Consider the following 18476-nt stretch of genomic DNA (forward strand, 5'->3'; position numbering starts at 1 on the left):
AGTACTTCTTTTTAATAGACAACAAGCTACGTAAATCAGAAAGGTCTCCACCTTTCCTTCCTGTCAAACTGCCTAGAGATAAATTGTGTGCTTTCTTTTAGTGGAAGTTCCTGACATAATCAACGCATTCCACAGTCAGTTTGCCCCCTATACAGACATTATATGTTTAATCTGGTTCTTATCTCTCGCCTCCTTTTAAACTTTTACTATATAGATTCTTTGCGTTTCACCTCATGTCTCCTTTAAAAGTTAAAGAGATAAAATTAATTAATTTTAGTCTTGCTTTACACATTTAAAACAAGGTAATGGAAATCATAATAGCATAATCTAAATACATGAGCCTTTAAGTTAACCTTATTACATATGTAGTTACCATATTACAACTCCCAAAGATTCTTTGATTTTCATTCCTGAATATATTAATCAAGGTATCACTAAAACAGAGGTTATTCAGGCAGAGGATGGTGAAAAATTGGCTATGCCGTATATATGAAGCAAAACTGTAATGTAAAAAAAAAAAATCTAATAACCAGGCTAATAATATTGACATTAGCACTGCATCATTACCTAATTTTTTTAAATGCTCAGTATATATTTAAATCCTAAAGGTTCATACAAAACAACCTTGGAATAGGTTGAGTATTAAAATTCATTTTTAAATTGTAAATCAGAGTTTTTACTTACTCAGACAAGTTGTCTAATCCAAGATTAGCCTAAAATAATATTTTATTTGCTAAATGAATTTTTTATGTGAAACACTAAGCATATTTTTTGGTTTCTAAATCAAAATAATTGAGAAGCTATAATAAAATATTCTGAAAAAATGTTTACTATAAATACTAGTAATATTTTGACCACATTTATATGGCTTCCCAGGTGACACTAGTGGTAAAGAACCTGCCTCTCAATGCGGTAGATATAAAAGACCCGGGTTCAATCCTGGGTTGGGAAGATCCCCTGGAGGAGGAAATAGCAACCCACTCCAGTATTCTTGCCTGGAGAATCCCATGGACAGAGGAGCCTGGTGGGCTATAGTCCGTAAGTTCGCAAAGAATCAGACACAACTGACATGACAGCACACATACGAATTTTAAGTAAAACTACAAAAGCAATTATTTGAAGAAATCAATGCAGTCAATGCAAACTCTTATCTGGATATTTACTAGCATTTGTATTAATATATATCATAGTATAAAATAACTATTTATTATCCAAATTCTAAATATATATGAGTAGTTGTAGTGTACAGTATTTATTACATTCTTTCACATATGACTAGTAATTATTAACTTTAATACTCTAATTTCCCTCTGATGACAGATAACAGAGTTTAGAGTCATGAGTAAGCAACCTAAATTGTCTTACACTTCCATAGTATATTGTTGGTATGTATACTGTCTTAAAATTCAAATTCCAAACATATAATAAAGAGAAGACTTACCACAAAGCAAAAAAAAAAGCTAATTTTTGCTACTTGAGTTGCCGTAAGTTTCCCCACAGTTTTGAGTAAGGATTCTTGTTCTTTCACAGTAGGATATGACATGCGAGACAACTTAGCTTCCAATGCATGGCTTGATGGAAGTTGTCGAATCTCCATAATATTACTAAATCTTACACGAGACTTTTTGGGAACTTAAAAGGAAAAATATAGTACAAAATCATTAAACATTTCCCCTCACACCCAACAAAAGTTAAAAGTTTTAATATAATGATAAATGCATATAATTTATCTATGATCACGTTTGAATAGTCAAAAAAAAAACAGTTACATTATTATATGGGACAGCTCTGCTTATTGAAAAGAGTTTGCAAGAAAAAATGTTTCCATTTATGAAACATTTTGATGATTTTAAAATGAGACCAATATTCAAATAAAGTTTCTTCAACTGTATACATGCACAACTGCCTGATTCAGGATATAGTATGAATATTATTTTAGCATTTATATTGTTCAGTCGCAAAGTCATGTCCAATTCTGTGCAACCCCATGGACTGCAGCATGCCAGGCCTGCCTGTTCCTCACCATCTCCCAGAGTTTGCTCAAGTTCATGTCCAGTGAATCGGTGATGCCATCCAACCATCTTGTCCTCTGTGGCCCTCTCCTCCTGCCTTCAACCTTGCCCAGCATCAAGGTCTTTTCCAATGAGTTGGTTCTTCACATCAGGTGGCCAGAGTATTGGAGTTTCAGCTTCATCATCAGTCCTTCCAATGAATACTCAGGACTGATTCCCTTTAGGATTAACTGGTTTGATCTCCTTGCAGTCCAAAGGATTCTCAAGAGTCTTCTCCAACACCACAGTTCAAAAGCTTCAATTCTTTCACACGCAGCCTTCTTTTTGGCCCAACTCTCACATCCATACATGACTACTGGAAAAAACATAGCTTTGACTAGGACCTTTGTCAGTAAAGTAATGAGTTTAGAGCTCAAAAAAAAGGAAATCTGTCACTGCTTCCATCTTTTCCCCTTCTATTTGCCATGAAGTGATGGGACAAGATGCCATGATCTTAACATTTTTAATACTGAGTTTTAAACCAGCTTTTTCACTCTCCTCTTTCACCCTCACCAAGAGGTTCTTCAGTTCCTCTTCACTTTCTGCCATTGGAGTGGTATCATCTGCATATCTGAGTTTGTTATTTCTCCCAGCAATCTTGATTTCAGCTTGTAACTCATCCAGCCCGGCATTTATAGTAAAAGCTTATTTGGATTTTTTCTCATAGATATTCAATTTATGAGAATTATTTTCCTAGTCAAGCATGCAGAACATTCTTCTACAGTTCCACTACTTGCAAGAGAATATCATAGATAAGTTCTTCACTTTACACTGAAGCTGGCTTTCCTTATCACATTCACAACTGGCAAAACTCCTGTAATTCGCTATCAACGTCTTTGATGGCCTGGTTGCAGAAAACATTGTTGATTAAAAAATAAATCTATGTTTACAGTAACACCATAGAGATTTCTGGTATTTGGAAGCTATTTCCATTGAATTAATGAAAACTTCCAGTCAAACTACCAGACAACTACAGGTTGAACCAATACCACATGGAATAGGCAACCCACAGAACCACTTAATTTTGGAATGGCTTGAATGAAAAGCTAAAATTTTCATCCATTTCTAAGTCATGAAATTCTAAGTTTTGCTTACTTTTTTCAGTATCAATGTTTGTGTTCTCAGGTTTTTCACTTGGAAGATCATGAAATTTCACAGGAACATATAGAGGCTCACTCTGGAATGCAGCAAAAACAGAAACAAATATAAACAGCAAGTATAATATCTGATACACTGGCTAAATTTAAGTGAATGGTTTATAGACACAGATACCACCCAAAAGAGAGCCTTTCACCACCATGCTTATACAGCATAATTTTCCCAAAATGCATTTTCAAGACTTAAAAAGGAAACTCAAATGATCCACTCAGGTACAAAGACAGAAAGAATAAGTTTAAAGTTTAGAAATGTAATCGAACAGCACTGGCACATTATGATATTTAACATTTAAAAATCATAAAAACAGACCTCTCTCAGCTAATAGATTATCTCCCATTCCTTTTCATTCATTCTTTTAAGATATATATATTGAGTGTCTACTATGTCAGGTACTGTTCTAGGTCCTGGGGATGTAACAGTGAATAGAAACAAAATCTCTGTTCTCAATGATCAGTCAGTCTAATGGGGAAGGCAGACAATGAACAGATAATCACATGTATAATATGTATACAAATTTGCCAAATTGCTTCCCCTTACTACTTGAGTCACCTAAAACCAAAAATTCCTAAAAATCTGAACTAGATTAACAGATAGAAAAATAGCTTCCTCTTATCAGTTCTTACTTCTCATGTCCAGAGCAGGTAAACTTACATTTCTCATTAGTCCTCACAACAACTTTATAAAATGGAATTTTAAAGGAACTTTTCTAGAAGTTGAGATATAAAATAATTGAGTGGTAGACAACAGAATTAAATTCAGGTTTGTCTAACCATGCTCTAAAGATCTACATTTTTCAGTTCAGTTCAATTCAGTCGCTCAGTCGTATCCGACTCATTGCGACCCCATGAATTGCAGCAGGCCAGGCCTCCCTGTCCATCACCAACTCCCAGAGTTCACCCAAACTCATGTCCATTGAGTCGGTGATGCCATCCAACCATCTCATCCTCTGTCGTCCCCTTCTGCTCCTGCCCCCAATACCTCCCAGCATCAGGGTCTTTTCCAATGAGTCAGCTCTTCGCATCAGGTGGCCAAAGGATTGGAGTCTCAGCTTCAACATCAGTCCTTCCAATGAACACCCAGGACTGATCTCCTTTAGGATGGACTGGTTGGATCTCCTTGCAGTCCAAGGGACTCTCAAGAGTCCTCTCCAACACCACAGTTCAAAAGCATCAATTCTTCAGCACTCAGCTTTCTTTCTACATTTTAAGTGGTTCTAAACACCTCAACTGTTTTTGCAAATGTTTCTCAGATGATCTGTATTCAAGGTACAATTCTCCAAAGACAGTTTCTTAAATCAACATAAAATATTTTTTTTTTATTTAACTCCTGATACAGATTCTGTCAATTAAAACTATTCAGTAAATGAAGAGATAACAGGATTTGGAAATAGAGTCTCTTTGTTGCATTACAGCATTTGACCTAAAACAATTTGACATGTACATCTTACAGATAACAGCAAAACTTAGCAAAATAGTAGGGCTTCCCAGGTGGCACAGTGGTAAAGAATTCATCTGCAATATTGCAATGCAAGAGACGCAAGAGACGGGGTTTGATCCCTTGGTCGGGAAGACCAATTCACTCCAGTATTCTTGCCTGGAAAATCCCATGGACAGAGGAGCCTGGAGGGCTCTACAATTCATGGGTCCTATAGTTCATAGGGTCCCAAGAGTCAGATGTGACTGAGCACAGCACAGCAGCAGTAGAAGAGTAGGTTGCCATTTCAACTCTTGTCTTCTACACTGACAGAGACAACTGATATTAGTCTTGTGTTTTCTTCCCCTAGTTTTCTTTTTGCTGTTATTTTGTGTTTTGTTTTGTTTTTTGCTGCGCTGCACAGCTTTGTGATATCTTAGTTCCCTGATCATGGATCAAACACATACCCTCAGTAGTAAAAGCACAGGATCCTAACCACTCGACCATCAGGGAATTCCCAATGACTAGTCTTGTTGACACTAAAGATTCGAGAGAGAAAAGACATGACACTTTCTCTAAGTTTAACAAAGCCTACACTGTGCCGAATAACCTATCTTGCAAGCAACCGTAGTTCTAAGAGCCAGATGAACTAAAAAACAGTCAATAAGGTCACCTATAGTGCTTCATTAATTGGTACTAAATTTGAGAGTAACTTTAAAATCTTTCTCAAATAGAATACCACACTTGGAATGATACATTTTAAATACATAACTTAGTAATGATCTAAAAAGAGTATTCTTACATACTGTCTCCAACAAGATTAAATAGAGTGACTATGTTAATTCCTTTGTAAGCTTGTTTATTATCTGTCTCTCTTCCTTCCTCAAACACACACTGGAGCATAAGCTATATTTCAAGAGTCTAGAAGAAGTATTTAATATATTAAGTGCTCTTAAAAATTTGTGAAATGAATACACAATCTGCTTATAGAGTCTGTTTCAAGTAAATGCATTTGCTTCTAAGTGATAAAATATAACAAACATGATGTGACAAAGCTGGTAAGAAACAAAGGACTTCCTTTTCTCTTTTCACTCTTTAACTAATTTCCTCTTCCCTTCTCCCCTTAGAGGTGGCTGAATTGCTTGCTTCTAGGCCCCAGGTACCGCTAAGGAAAGAAAGTACCAAAAAAAAAAAAGAAAGTACCAAATTACAACTCTTGTGGAGAGCACCTAACATGGAGATACAACTATCTTAACATAGCTGTGGTGCTATCAAAGTTATTTCAGTCCTTCCCACCACGGTCAACTCCACCCAGTCTCTCCCTGACGAGAAAAGAAACACTTACCAAAGAACTATTCATAGTTGTATCTGTTGCGCAAGCAGCAAAGTACCCTTCAGCATCTGCAAACTACAAATTATGAGACATAAAATTCGATTAAACTCATGTTACAAACTAGAACTGATGTGAGTCACAGCTCAAATCAGTAAGGAAGAGTCAATGTAGAAAAATGGACAAGATATGGACAACTCACAGAAAAATTCTACTATGCAACAAATAACATGAAAAAAGTAACCAAAAACATGCAAATTAAACAAGATACCACTGCCTACCTACCCTACTGGCAAATGATTAGGGTTCTGCTGACAGTTCAATCTTACACACTGCTAACAGACATCAATCAGGTGAAACTACTACAGATGCTAATTTAGTGAAAGGAATCAAAAGCCATAAAATGACACTGGTGTTTTACCCAGCAATTATGCTTTTAGGAATTCAGCCTAACTAAATAACTACATATGAATACAAAGGCATTCCTATTTATTCACAACAAAAGAGAAGGTGAAAACACTCTAAAAATTGTTAGTTAAATAAAATAGGAAACAATGATAACAAATGTTTATTTGTCTGGAAAAATATTCACGATATGGTAAATGAAAAATCAAGTCAGGTTAGAAAGCAATATATATAGACCAAACCTATTTCTGCTATAAATCTTTTTTAATATATATACATATAAATAGATATCTACGGATAGTATCAAATATTTATAGTGGTCTTAGAATGGTAAGAGTACGAATAGATTATTCTTATTCTTCCTGTTAACATAATTTGTCTCCAACAATGAACTTTACTGCAATTAAAAAATACTTAACACTGAAAAATGTTCCAACAATGTTAAGTTTCATAAAAAGTTGTTTGTGATATACTATCAAGCACAAAAAGCAAGTAATAAAACAGGATGTAACAGAATAATTTCATTCTTATAAAAAGTGAAACAAAAATACACACATGTAAAAGAATGGTAGTACATATGCCAAAATAGTGTTAGAGATTATTCCTTGAATGGTAGAATTTATTATTTTCTTTGTTTTGTTCCTCTATATCTTTAACATTTTCAACAATGTACATGTATTAATACACATGTAACATATTCCTACATGTAATACTACAATGAATGTGCATTTCTATAATGTATACATCTTAACTTTTACAAAGTAAAAACTACTCATATTCATAATTTTGGTAAGTTTTTGTGCACAGGAGTATAATTTCCAGTCTTTACCTCAAAAATTACTGAAAAGCCCGATAAAAATCTAAAAAGTTCATTTCTCAGGCATGCATTCATTAGCTAAGACAAGAAATAATATTGTTTTAATTCACAAAAAGTAGTACACATAAAAGAAAAGGATTTCTGGAAACAGAAAATAAAACATAGGTTACCAGAAGCTGGGGGAAGGAAAGAATGGGCATTCAAGCAGAGTTTCTGCTTGGGATGACAAAAAAGTTCTGGAGATGGATAGTGGTAATGGTTATACAGAAAAACAAATGTACTTAATTCCACTGAACTACACATTTTAAAATGGTTAAAATAGTAAATTTTATGTTATATATATTTGAATACAATAAAAATAGGGTAAAAGAAAAAAATGATTAAAATGGTAAATATGATGTTATGTATATGTTACCAAAATTTTAAAAAGAAAGAGAGGGATAGAGAATCTAAAAACAAAAGAAAAAGAAAAGAATTAATGTAAGAGATAGTTTTATATTCTTTATTATGAAAAATTGAGTTTCCACTACAAGGAAGATATATCACTATATAAACTGTCATTTTTTCCCAACACTTAAAAAGAAGCATGTATGTCACATTAATGAAAGAATATAATTTGATTAGCCAAACATCTGAAAAATGCTCTGAAATATGTTATTTTCATTTTAACATACAAACTTTGAATTATTTTCTTCTATAATCAACTAATTAGATGATATTCATCTGGTCTGCAAATGACCAAAACTCTAGATACTTTTCTTATCCCTTCTCTTCCATTATTTTCTCCACATGTTCTGAACTGAACTGAAATAATATTTAACAACTCAGAGGATATCACAAGGTAAGCGAAAGAAACTGATTATGTACCTTTGATCTTTCACAAAATATTCTGATGCCAAGCTGATTAGAAAAAATTTTAAAGTATCAACAAAAGTAGGTTTTTCATATATCATACTATTTTCATTCATTTAACTGAACAACTTAAAATCTGACATCTTTCAAGAAACTGGTACTTTGAAAAATTGAAAACCCCTCTCCAACAAACACTTGAAATTTAAAACTTACAAAAGTAGCATGCTTTCCTCGAAATCCTCTTGTGCACTGTTGTCTCCAAGGCTTCCAAACTATAAAGCCCAAAAGGTACAGAACGAACATAGACGTTTTTGCAAAGGTGCTGAAGAATGGTTTGTTGTACTGAGTAAAAACATACTGTGGAGGAAAACAGTTACACAAACTGAGACAAACCTCATTACTCATTTCCAATAAAATAAGATTATTACATGATTTTTAACTCTTTGGAAAGATTTTTAACTTTTGGAAAGATCAAAAGAGACTACAAAAATATTTTTAATTCATTTCTGAATATTGTCTTTTTCTTATATGCCAAGCATAATATTTCTAAACAACTTGCAAAAAAAAGTTTTTAGTTTGCACTGAAAACCTACTATGCAACAGTATCTATATTAGGGACTAAGGCAAAGTAAGACAGGCTTTCCTGAGAGGAGATAAAAAGATCCAGATTTTATATATAGATAGATATAGATAAGAAGAATACACAGTGTAATATGCTAATACCATGACAGTGGGGTACAGGGTACCAAGGGAATACCAAAGAAAGATCATTCTGAAGGTTATAGAAATTTTCCAAAAGAAGCTATTCTTGATCCATATCTGAAAGGCTAAATAATAGCCCAAACAGAGGAAATAGCACAAAGAAAGCCAATGAAAAAGTATGGGCTATTAAGAAAACTGCATGAAGTTTAAAATTATTAGGAAGTTATAAAAAAAAAAAAACCTGCAATTATCATTTTTGTTTGATTTTTTTAAAAGTATAGTTGATTTACAATGCTGTCTTAGTTTCAGGTGTACAGCAAGACGATTCAGTTGTGTGTGTGTGTGTGTGTGTGTGTGTGTGTGTCTATGTATAAACTACCTATTTTTTCAGATTCTTTTCCATTTTAAGTTATTACATGGTATTGAATATAGTTCCCTGCACTACATAGGATATCCTTGTTATCATCATTTAAATTGAAAATATCAGCAAGAACTCATAATTTTTATTTCAAAAAAAAAAATCTTAAAGACAATCTCTTTAACAAGTGGTGCTAGGAAAACGGGTCAACCACTTGTAAAAGAATGAAACTAGAACACTTTCTAACACCATACACAAAAATAAACTCAAAATGGAGTAAAGATCTAAACATAAGACCAGAAACTATAGAACTCCTAGAGGAAAACATAGACAAAACACTCTCCAACATACATCACAGCAGGATCCCCTATGACCCACCTCCCAGAATATTGGAAATAAAAGCAAAAATAAACAAATGGGACCTAATTAAACTTAAAAGCTTCTCCACAACAAAGGAAACTATAAGCAAGGAGAAAAGACAGCCTTCAGACTGGGAGAAAATAATAGCAAATGAAGCAACTGACAAACAACTTTTCTCAAAAATATACAAGCAACTCCTGCAGCTCAATTCCAGAAAAATAAATGACCCAATCAAAAAATGGGCCAAAGAACTAAATAGACATTTCTCCAAAGAAGACATACAGATGGCTAACAAACACATGAAAAGATGCTCAACATCACTCATTATCAGAGAAATGCAAATCAAAACCACAATGAGGTACCATTTCACGCCAGTCAGAATGGCTGCAATCCAAAAGTCTACAAGCAATAAATGCTGGAGAGGGTGTGGAGAAAAGGGAACCCTCTTACACTGTTGGTGGGAATGCAAACTAGTATGGCCACTATGGAGAACAGTGTGGAGATTCCTTAAAAAACCGGAAATAGAACTGCCTTATGACCGAACAATCCCACTGCTGGGCATACACACTGAGGAAACCAGAATTGAAAGAGACACGTGTACCCCACTGTTCATCGCAGCACTGTTTATAATAGCCAGGACATGGAAGCAACCTAGATATCCATCAGCAGATGAATGGATAAGAAAGCGGTGGTACATATACACAATGGAGTTATTAGTCAGCCATTAAAAAGAATACATTTGAATCAGTTCTAAAGAGGTGGATGAAACTGGAGCTGATTATACAGAGTGAAGTAAGCCAGAAAGAAAAACACCAATACAGTATACTAATGCATATATATGGAATTTAGAAAGATGGTAACAATAACCCTGTATACAAGACAGCAAAAGAGACACTGATGTATAGAAGTCTTTTGGACTCTGTGGGAGAGGGAGAGGGTGGGATGATTTGGGAGAATGGCACTGAAACATGTATAATATCATATATGAAACAAGTCACCAGTCCAGGTTCGATGCATGATACTGGATGCTTGGGGCTGGTGCACTGGGACGACCCAGAGGGATGGTACGGGGAGGGAGGAGGGAGGAGGGTTCAGGATGGTGAACACATGTATACCTGTGGCGGATTCATGCTGGTATATGGCAAAACCAATACAATATTGTAAAGTTAAAAAATAAAAAAAAGGAATAAAAACAAATGAACAAAAAAAAATCCTAGTTATGTGCATTGAAAGCCCTAGAAAAAAATAACCCATAAGGAATGAGCACCACAAGAATCCAGATGATAATCTGTACCACTTTGAAAACAAAAAAACCATTGATCCTTGAAGAAAGGGTCAAATCCAAGACAGGAATGTATGACATAAGTCTAGGACATTTTGTGTCAAAAGGCAAACAGGATGGGGTCCTACTGAAAAAAGACACTAGAGACAATTTAAAGGTGCTCTCACTGGCCAAAGATAGGGCAGTTTAAGCATCAAAGGGATAATAAGCACAATCCTATTTCTTTTTTAAAATTTAAATTTATTTATTTTTAATTGGAGGGTAATTGCTTTACAATATTGTAATGGTTTCTGCCATATATTAACATGAATCAGCCATAGGTACATATGTATGTACCCACCCCCTTGAGCCTCCCTCCCACCTCTCACCCCATCCAATCCATTAAGTTGTCACAAAGCAGTGGATTTGAGCTCCCTGTGTCATATAGCAAATACAGCAAATTTCCATTGGCTATCTAATTTTACATAAAATAATTAATAACCACAATTGTTTAAAACACATCAAACATACAAAAATCCCTAAATGTATAATGATATACAAAAAATGCTCAATGATTATTTCTGGAAGTTGCTAGGTAACATTAATTTAAAATGAATAAAGAAAAGGAATAAAGATGTATCCAAACTTTCCCATATGAACCATGTTTCAGGATAACCAAACAGTAGTTGCAGAAAAGTTCTCCTTAAAGAATTTCAACTAATAAATGCAGAAGGAATGATCCTTAGAAAAATCAACATTTTATAACCTCTAGTGAAATACTCTCTCCAGTACTCTTGCCTGGAAAATCCCATGGACGGAGGAGCCTGGTAGGCAGTCCGTGGGGTCGCTAGGAGTCGGACACGACTGAGCGACCTCACTTTCACTTTCACGCACTAGAGAAGGAAATGGCAACCCACTCCAGTGTTCTTGCCTGGAGAATCCCAGGGACGGGGAGCCCGGTGGGCTGCCATCTATGGGGTCACACAGGGTCAGACACGACTGAAGCAACTTAGCAGCAGTAGCAGCAGCAGCAGTGAAATACTCTATCTGGACAATAATCATATGGATATTCAACAACTACATAAAGACTGATGAGGAACTTACAGTGCTCAAATTGGCATCATTCAAAGTAAGACTTGTAGCCATTACCAGCCTCATGCTATGATGTCAAAGGAAGTAACCAACACAATAAATAAAAACTAAACTATTTGAAACTAAAATAAAATTTTAAAGATAAGCGTATTTCCCTATCAACATTAAACAGATTTCTTTGTAGTTAAACTACAGAATGCTAATCTTAAAAAAAAAAAAGTTTGTAGAAGAGTGAAAAATCAATGGCCTAATGTATTCCAGAGTCTAACTCCAAAAAGGCTAAAAATTTATTCATCAGATACAATGCCAATGTCAACTATTTACTTAGCTACCACGTGGGATGACCAGCAGTATCGCAATGCTTCCTTTGACATTTAAATTCATTTTATAAATGCTAGTCTTCCTTTTGCCTTAATATAGCAACATGTAAGTTGAAACAATAATTTCTGAAAATGAATTTTTGCAGGGATCGTTAACTAAAGTGAATTAAGTACCTATACAAGTTGAAAGAAAAACTAGCTTGTGAACTCAAAATACCACATTACTACCAACAGGTCATCAATAAAAACAAAATAAAATTTAATTAAAGGCAATCACCCTATACATGTATTTCACAAGAACGTTTAAATCAGCAAACACATAAATGTCCATGCACCAATGTATATGTACAATAGTGACCATACATGAAAACTCGGATCACTTTCACTCATTTGTCCAAAAGTATTTTCACTTTCTACTAAATGGTGACTCCTGTATGGCTGTTCCACTAGAAAATAGTATTTATAAAAAAAGAAATAAATTTAGAGAAAAAAAAAAAAACACCAAAACCCCACAAATATTAAGAAAATAGGCATGTATCTCATTTTCTACATAACCTCCTTCTAGGGATTTAAGAAAACTGAATGAAACAATAAAAACAGTATCCTTTCAGCTTCAACTTGAATTGATACTTGTTCGTTATAAAAGAAAATTTAACAATATTCAAAATACCACTTAAGTGGGCATGAGAGACAGTAATGGCTAGAGATAAATATAACGATATTTCAATAACACAGCATCATTCCTAGATAAGGCTTACATACCGAAGTAAGTTCTGAGGATGCAACCCATATCACATCAACAAGTAGGAGAATAACAATCCCAAGAGCCATTCGCTTCCGCTGAGTGAAACCACTGCTCTGGGAATTTATTCGGTTCATGATAAACACACACACCATTTGCAGTCTGTTTTTAGAAAAACACAGATTACATTAGAAAGGATCTTTAAAAAATAACCATATAAAAATGAGAATATAAGTACAACAGAAGTATGACATTTGTTAAGCTAATGTTCAAAGTCACACAGTTTTTGTTTTTTTAAAGTGTTGAATTTACCTTATTTTAAAGGCCTTTCTGAGATCTTGAAGAGCAATGCCTGAAAACTTAGAAGATCTGAGTCTAAACGGAGGTGAAGAACTCAGTGCACCTAAAAATCACCACAGAATAATGCTTGTGAAAACATCAACCACTCAAAATAAGACTCATAAGCTCTTTTTCACTCTTCACCTTTAAAATGAAAGCAAATGAAAGAATATCGAGTATGTGAAATATAACTGACATTTTTCTCTACACTTCTGTTACCTACTATACATTTCAAATTATACTCAAAGAATACGATACAAAGAAAAAAAGCAAAATTCAACAATCAGCATATTTAAGAATACTTCACTAGTGAAGAACAGCTTCATAATAGTTTCATAAAGACAGAACTGGATTCGCCGCTCTTGCTACTCTCTTCAGAGGCACCCAACCCCCGGACAGTGTCTAGACACGCGCCTGTTTCTAAGTGTCTTCTCCGTCCCAGATCTTGAGTGGACTTGGCAGATTTGAGAGGAAGCGATTTGTTTTGTGTATTGAGGGCACGTTTCCAAGCACCTCACATGGTCAAGGGAAAGGATCCTCCACGCTTCCCCCACCCACCCTTCAGTGTGTCTACTATTTCGATCCGAAATAGTCATTCAGGAGGTGGGTGGGGAAACAGCTGTTCAAGGGAATCTTCCTTTTTTCGAGGAGGGAAAAAAAGAAAGTTAAGGCAGTGACGTCTCCCCGGAGAAAGAGATTAAAGCCGTGAGGCGGCGGCGCCGGGAAGCTTCCTCAACTACCAGAGTCTAGACTGGGCTCGCGCGCCCCTGTCAGCCTCCCCCTCAATAGGTCCCCAGACACTGTGGCCATTTCGGTCAGAGCACCTCGGCTGCTACCTAGAGGCTCAAGAGTGGGGCTGTTCGGGGCCCTCGGTCCCCGGCTTCGGTTCCGAGTGATTTCGCGGCCATCCTGTGCCTACTTACCTGGCCTTCCTGCCCCGGGATGGTGTCGTGGCGGCACCATGAGCGGACCCTGCCCGGACCCGCCGCCGCCCAGGGCCACGGCCGCGGCCTCGGACTCACAGAGCTCTCGCACCGCCTGTCATTGCGCTGCGCGCAGGCCTAGCCCCTGAAGCCGCGGTGGGCCTCGGGGCGACACTGCCGACGCCAACCGGCTCCACTCGGTTCGGGAGGGCTGGGGGCGGGCGAAGGTAAGGAACCGCGCAGGCAGCGATGGCCGCGGAGGCCCTGAGCTGGACCCTGGCCCCGGCCCCGCCCCCGGCCGGCCAGCCTGCCAGCCCGGCCTGCGGCCCCGCCCCTCTCTCCGGCGCAAGGGCGGTGGCGCACGGGTTTCGTCACGACTGCGCGACTGCAGGCGGCAGGAGGGTGTACGTCTAGGTTGGTTTGTCTATTGACTGGCGCTGGGCACAGAGCGAGAAGACGCCGCTGGGACGGCAGAGAGGAGATGGGAAGAAGGGAAGCAGGGCGCGGTGGAATGAGAAGAGGGAAGAAGGCGTGGGTGGTTGAAATGGAGCGAAGGACGAGGGTGGTGCCTGAGCCTCCAGATGGCCCCGCACCAAAACAAGAGCTAACAACTGCATTTGTTACAAAATTCGGTCAGGAAACTCTCAGTAGTTCTTTCTCGAGAAGAGGACGGAAGAGCAGAATGGCCGGGGAGAACTTTTGCTTTCTGGAAACTTGTATGTAAAATAGATCCCAGGTTCGGGAATTAGAAGTTCTGTCAGTAAGGCCAAACTATTTCACCTCCCTGGCCCTCAGATTACTGAAAATTAGGCATAATAATAGTACCTGCCTCGTCTATTAATTTGTATATATGCTAGGATTACTTGAGCATACAAATGTGAAGGGTTTAGAGAGTTCATACAGGTAGAACACAAATGTTAATAATTATTAAATTATACAGATTTTTAAAATTAGCTTTTGAATAGCCCATAAGAAAAAGCCTTGACCAGCGTCCTGATATGTATTTAGAAAACGAAAATGAGACCAGAAGTTTCTTCACTGGAGTTGTCTACTACCAGCGCATTTGTAACATCTTTATGAGGTGGTGTGAAGAAATTTAAGTTTTCTTTTGTAATCACAATGTAGTGCATTTCTTACCTTCTAAATTTCTCCTGTTTTATAGAAATTGAATATATTGAATTTGTTCCGTTAACTAGTAAAGCAATACCATTGAACATTTTTTGTTGACCCCGTCAATTTCTAATAAACTATCAGCATTAAGCTCCTCTAATAAATATTTAGAAAGGTATCATGCAGAATAAAAAAATCTTAACCATTTAAATTACTTAGGGGAAATTTGTTTGCAGACATTGATCAAATTATTCCAGTAGATGCTTTATTCTTGTTTCTTTAGAGTGGCAGACCCATAGTAGACTGAAAAAAAATAATAGCATTATGAATACCTTCCAGGATCTAAGAACCAGGAAAATTAGGTTGTACTCTTTTTTTTTTCTGTTTTGAGATTTATTTTTTTTAATTTTATTTTATTTTTAAACTTTACAATATTGTATTAGTTTTGCCAAATATCGAAATGAATCTGCCACAGGTATACATGTGTTCCCCATCCTGAACCCTCCTCCCTCCTCCCTCCCCATACCATCCCTCTGGGTCGTCCCAGTGCACCAGCCCCAAGCATCCAGTATCGTGTCTGACCACTCTTTATTCTGTGGTCTTGAGGACTATTATTCTCTCTACCTCAATTCATTAGAAATATGCTGATACTGTTACCTATTTCTTAAATAAATAATGCAAATGTAAGTACTTTGTAAATGTATATAAATTACCATTATTACCACTTATTTCCAGAGCATCTGTTAAAGGACAGTGCCTCTAGTCCTAGGTTAATCTTCCATTAACATGTTTTCCCAGCACACTCTGAGGAAAATTCCACTGGACTACTCTGAGTCAACAGACCCTGGTATGATTTCTGTGGTGTGGCATTCTGAACTCAGGCATTTCTTTCTTGTGTCCCCACATCTTGTCCAAGGCCAAGCCCTTAGTAACTTCGAAGTCTTAGAAAGCTGCTTTCTGGTATAACTTTCATTCTTATTTCTGTGATTAATTCTTAGATGCAAGAACTTTACATTTCCCTCCCTACAAAATCCCAACTGTCTACATTTTCAAATATAAATTCCACAAGAACAAGAATTTTTGCCTTTATTATCCTCCACTATACCCTTAGCATCTAGACTAGGGCCCAACACAGAAGAGTGGTCAATGTCTTGAATGAACTGGAACATGTCGCTGTCTCTTGACATTTTAAAGCCTATTTTCTTCCTCATATCTTCATTTTTGTTGGTACCACTATTTTTGTAGTCTCACAGTCTTAAAAGATTGATTTTTCATTTTTATTAAATTCCTTTTTACTCTTCAAAGTTGATCACTCTTTAAGTCCTTTTGAAATCTCTCAGTAGTAGACCCTTAAAATTCATGTTATTAAGTCCGATATCTTAAAAAAAAAGTTACCTAAAATATAGAGAATATAATTTCCTCAGTAATTACATGTGTCACAATATGAATATGAAGGTAAGATCATGTGTGAGTGTACAGGGCAGTCAGTAGTTCACTCCTGTACACCAGTATCAAAGATTACATTTCAAATTCAAGCCTTAGTAAAATCACAAATGGCTATGTCATGAGTCTTTGGAGCTTCCAGTTAATAGTTGAAACCACTTATAATAGTTCTGTGAATTCCAAGCGTGGAAATAAAGAACACTCAAATGAGAACAAGCAGAAAACATTTATTCAGAGCTTGCTATAGCAAGGCAGTCAGCCCACATCATTTGCATTTGGCAGAGATTCAAAGACGGGGAAGTGTAAAAGTTTTCCAGTAGAAACAGGGATAGGCTTCAGGTATACCCTGACGGTTGGCATGGGGAAACAAGGAAAGCTAACCAGAAACAAGGCATCCTTTGTGGTTGGAGGGATACATATTTACCTTGCTCTGGTTCTAAGTTGGAAACAAGACAGAAACTTAGGAAGCTGGCAGTTATTGATCAAGTGCTGACCAACAGTCTACTCTTGTCTCTTATATTTCATCATATTTTCTACTAGAATGCTGGGCACAAAAGCTCAATAAATAATTGATTTGATTTGTATCTAACACATGGTCTAATGGATTGGCGTTCACGATTTAGTTTTCATTACTGTACACAAGAGACTGCTTTTGAATTTGAATTACTGCATTTTACGGGGTAAGTCAGAACCTTGAGAGGTTCTGAGATTTAAATCTAAGATCCTAAGGGTTTATTGTGTACAATCAAGTCCTGCATTTTCAAGGGTTTACAGGCAGTTTGGAAGAGCAAAATATCAACAGAGAATTGAATAAAAGTTCTAAACACCCATAAAATAGGCATCTTAAGACAATGCTTGATTCATGGCCACTCATTGCCATGCCCTTGAGGGTATGGACCAGAGTTCTGCAGGCATGATCTCTTCAGGTAAATATAAAGAAAGCTTTAGAAAACAGGTGGATCTGAACTTCATTTTAATAATGGGTAGAATTTTGATGGGGATGGAATAGAGGAATGATTTTTTTTTCTAAGAATAAAAGAATATGAGTGTAGGGGAGGAAAAGTTCTTTTTTCCTTTTACCCTCCTGGTTTTCCAGCTGGGGTCCTACAAAATTAGACTGACAAAAGCCACGTGAACAAGGGAAAAACAAGCAGTTTATTAACCCATAGAGGGCATATCACTGGGGAGGAATCTAAAAGAAGAGTAACTCAAATTGGTGGTCAGAAGGTGGGCTAATACAGCATCTTTAACAAAACAAGAATAATTTGTAGAGATGTGATAAAGAAAAAGAGTTTCAGACTTTCAGGAGTGGCAAACCATGGGAAGGTAAATATTAATATGTGGGGCTGCTAATAGAATAAGGTTTGTTTGTGCAGCTCCATCTTGGCTTTCTGTCATCTTCATGGCTGTAAAACTTCCCAAGGAGGGCTTCCCCCATTCCATCCCTGGTCTGGGAAGATCCCACGTGCTGTGGAGCAACTAAGTCTATGTGCCACAACTGCTGAACTCGCACTCGAGCCCACGAGCCACAACTACTGAAGCCCGCATGCCCGGAGCCTGTGCTCCACAACAAGAGAAACCACAACAATGAGAAGCCCGTGTACCTCAACTAGAAAGTAGCCCCCACTCGCTGCAGCTAGAGAAAGCCCTCTTGAGCAGCGATGAAGACCCACCGTAGCAAAAAAATTAATTTTTTTTTTTAAACTTACCAAGGAGAGGGAATGTATGTATGGCAGTCCTTTTCAGAAGTTTCTGCTTTTAGTCAGGAACTTAGTCCGCATCTATTGATTCTAATTTGCC

The 18476-nt window shown here is 36.8% G+C and overlaps 1 protein-coding gene across 3 annotated transcripts in view; it reads right to left on the reverse strand.

The window, feature by feature from the left end:
* The window catches only part of SLC35F5 (solute carrier family 35 member F5), a 40036-nt gene extending 25579 nt beyond the window's left edge, over window positions 1-14457 (reverse strand). Inside the window, exons 1-7 of one of the 3 annotated variants that reach the window (XR_009741019.1) lie at window positions 14124-14429; window positions 13174-13264; window positions 12882-13023; window positions 8240-8383; window positions 5968-6030; window positions 3147-3228; window positions 1442-1632 (exon numbers count right to left, since the gene is read on the reverse strand). Coding sequence is in view for 2 of the 3 variants with exons in the window: in XM_061439560.1 (XP_061295544.1) it covers window positions 1442-1632; window positions 3147-3228; window positions 5968-6030; window positions 8240-8383; window positions 12882-13023; window positions 13174-13264; window positions 14124-14163 (753 nt within the window). In the remaining variant the exon portion in view is untranslated. Of the gene's footprint in view, window positions 1-1441; window positions 1633-3146; window positions 3229-5967; window positions 6031-8239; window positions 8384-12881; window positions 13024-13173; window positions 13265-13507; window positions 13542-14123 lie in introns of those variants that run through there. The other 2 variants (XM_061439560.1, XM_061439561.1) reach the window with 2 other exon arrangements.
* Between the last annotated feature and the right edge of the window lie 4019 nt (window positions 14458-18476).

This window comes from Bos javanicus, chromosome 2 (genome assembly GCF_032452875.1).
Source record: "Bos javanicus breed banteng chromosome 2, ARS-OSU_banteng_1.0, whole genome shotgun sequence".
NCBI lineage: Eukaryota > Metazoa > Chordata > Mammalia > Artiodactyla > Bovidae > Bos > Bos javanicus.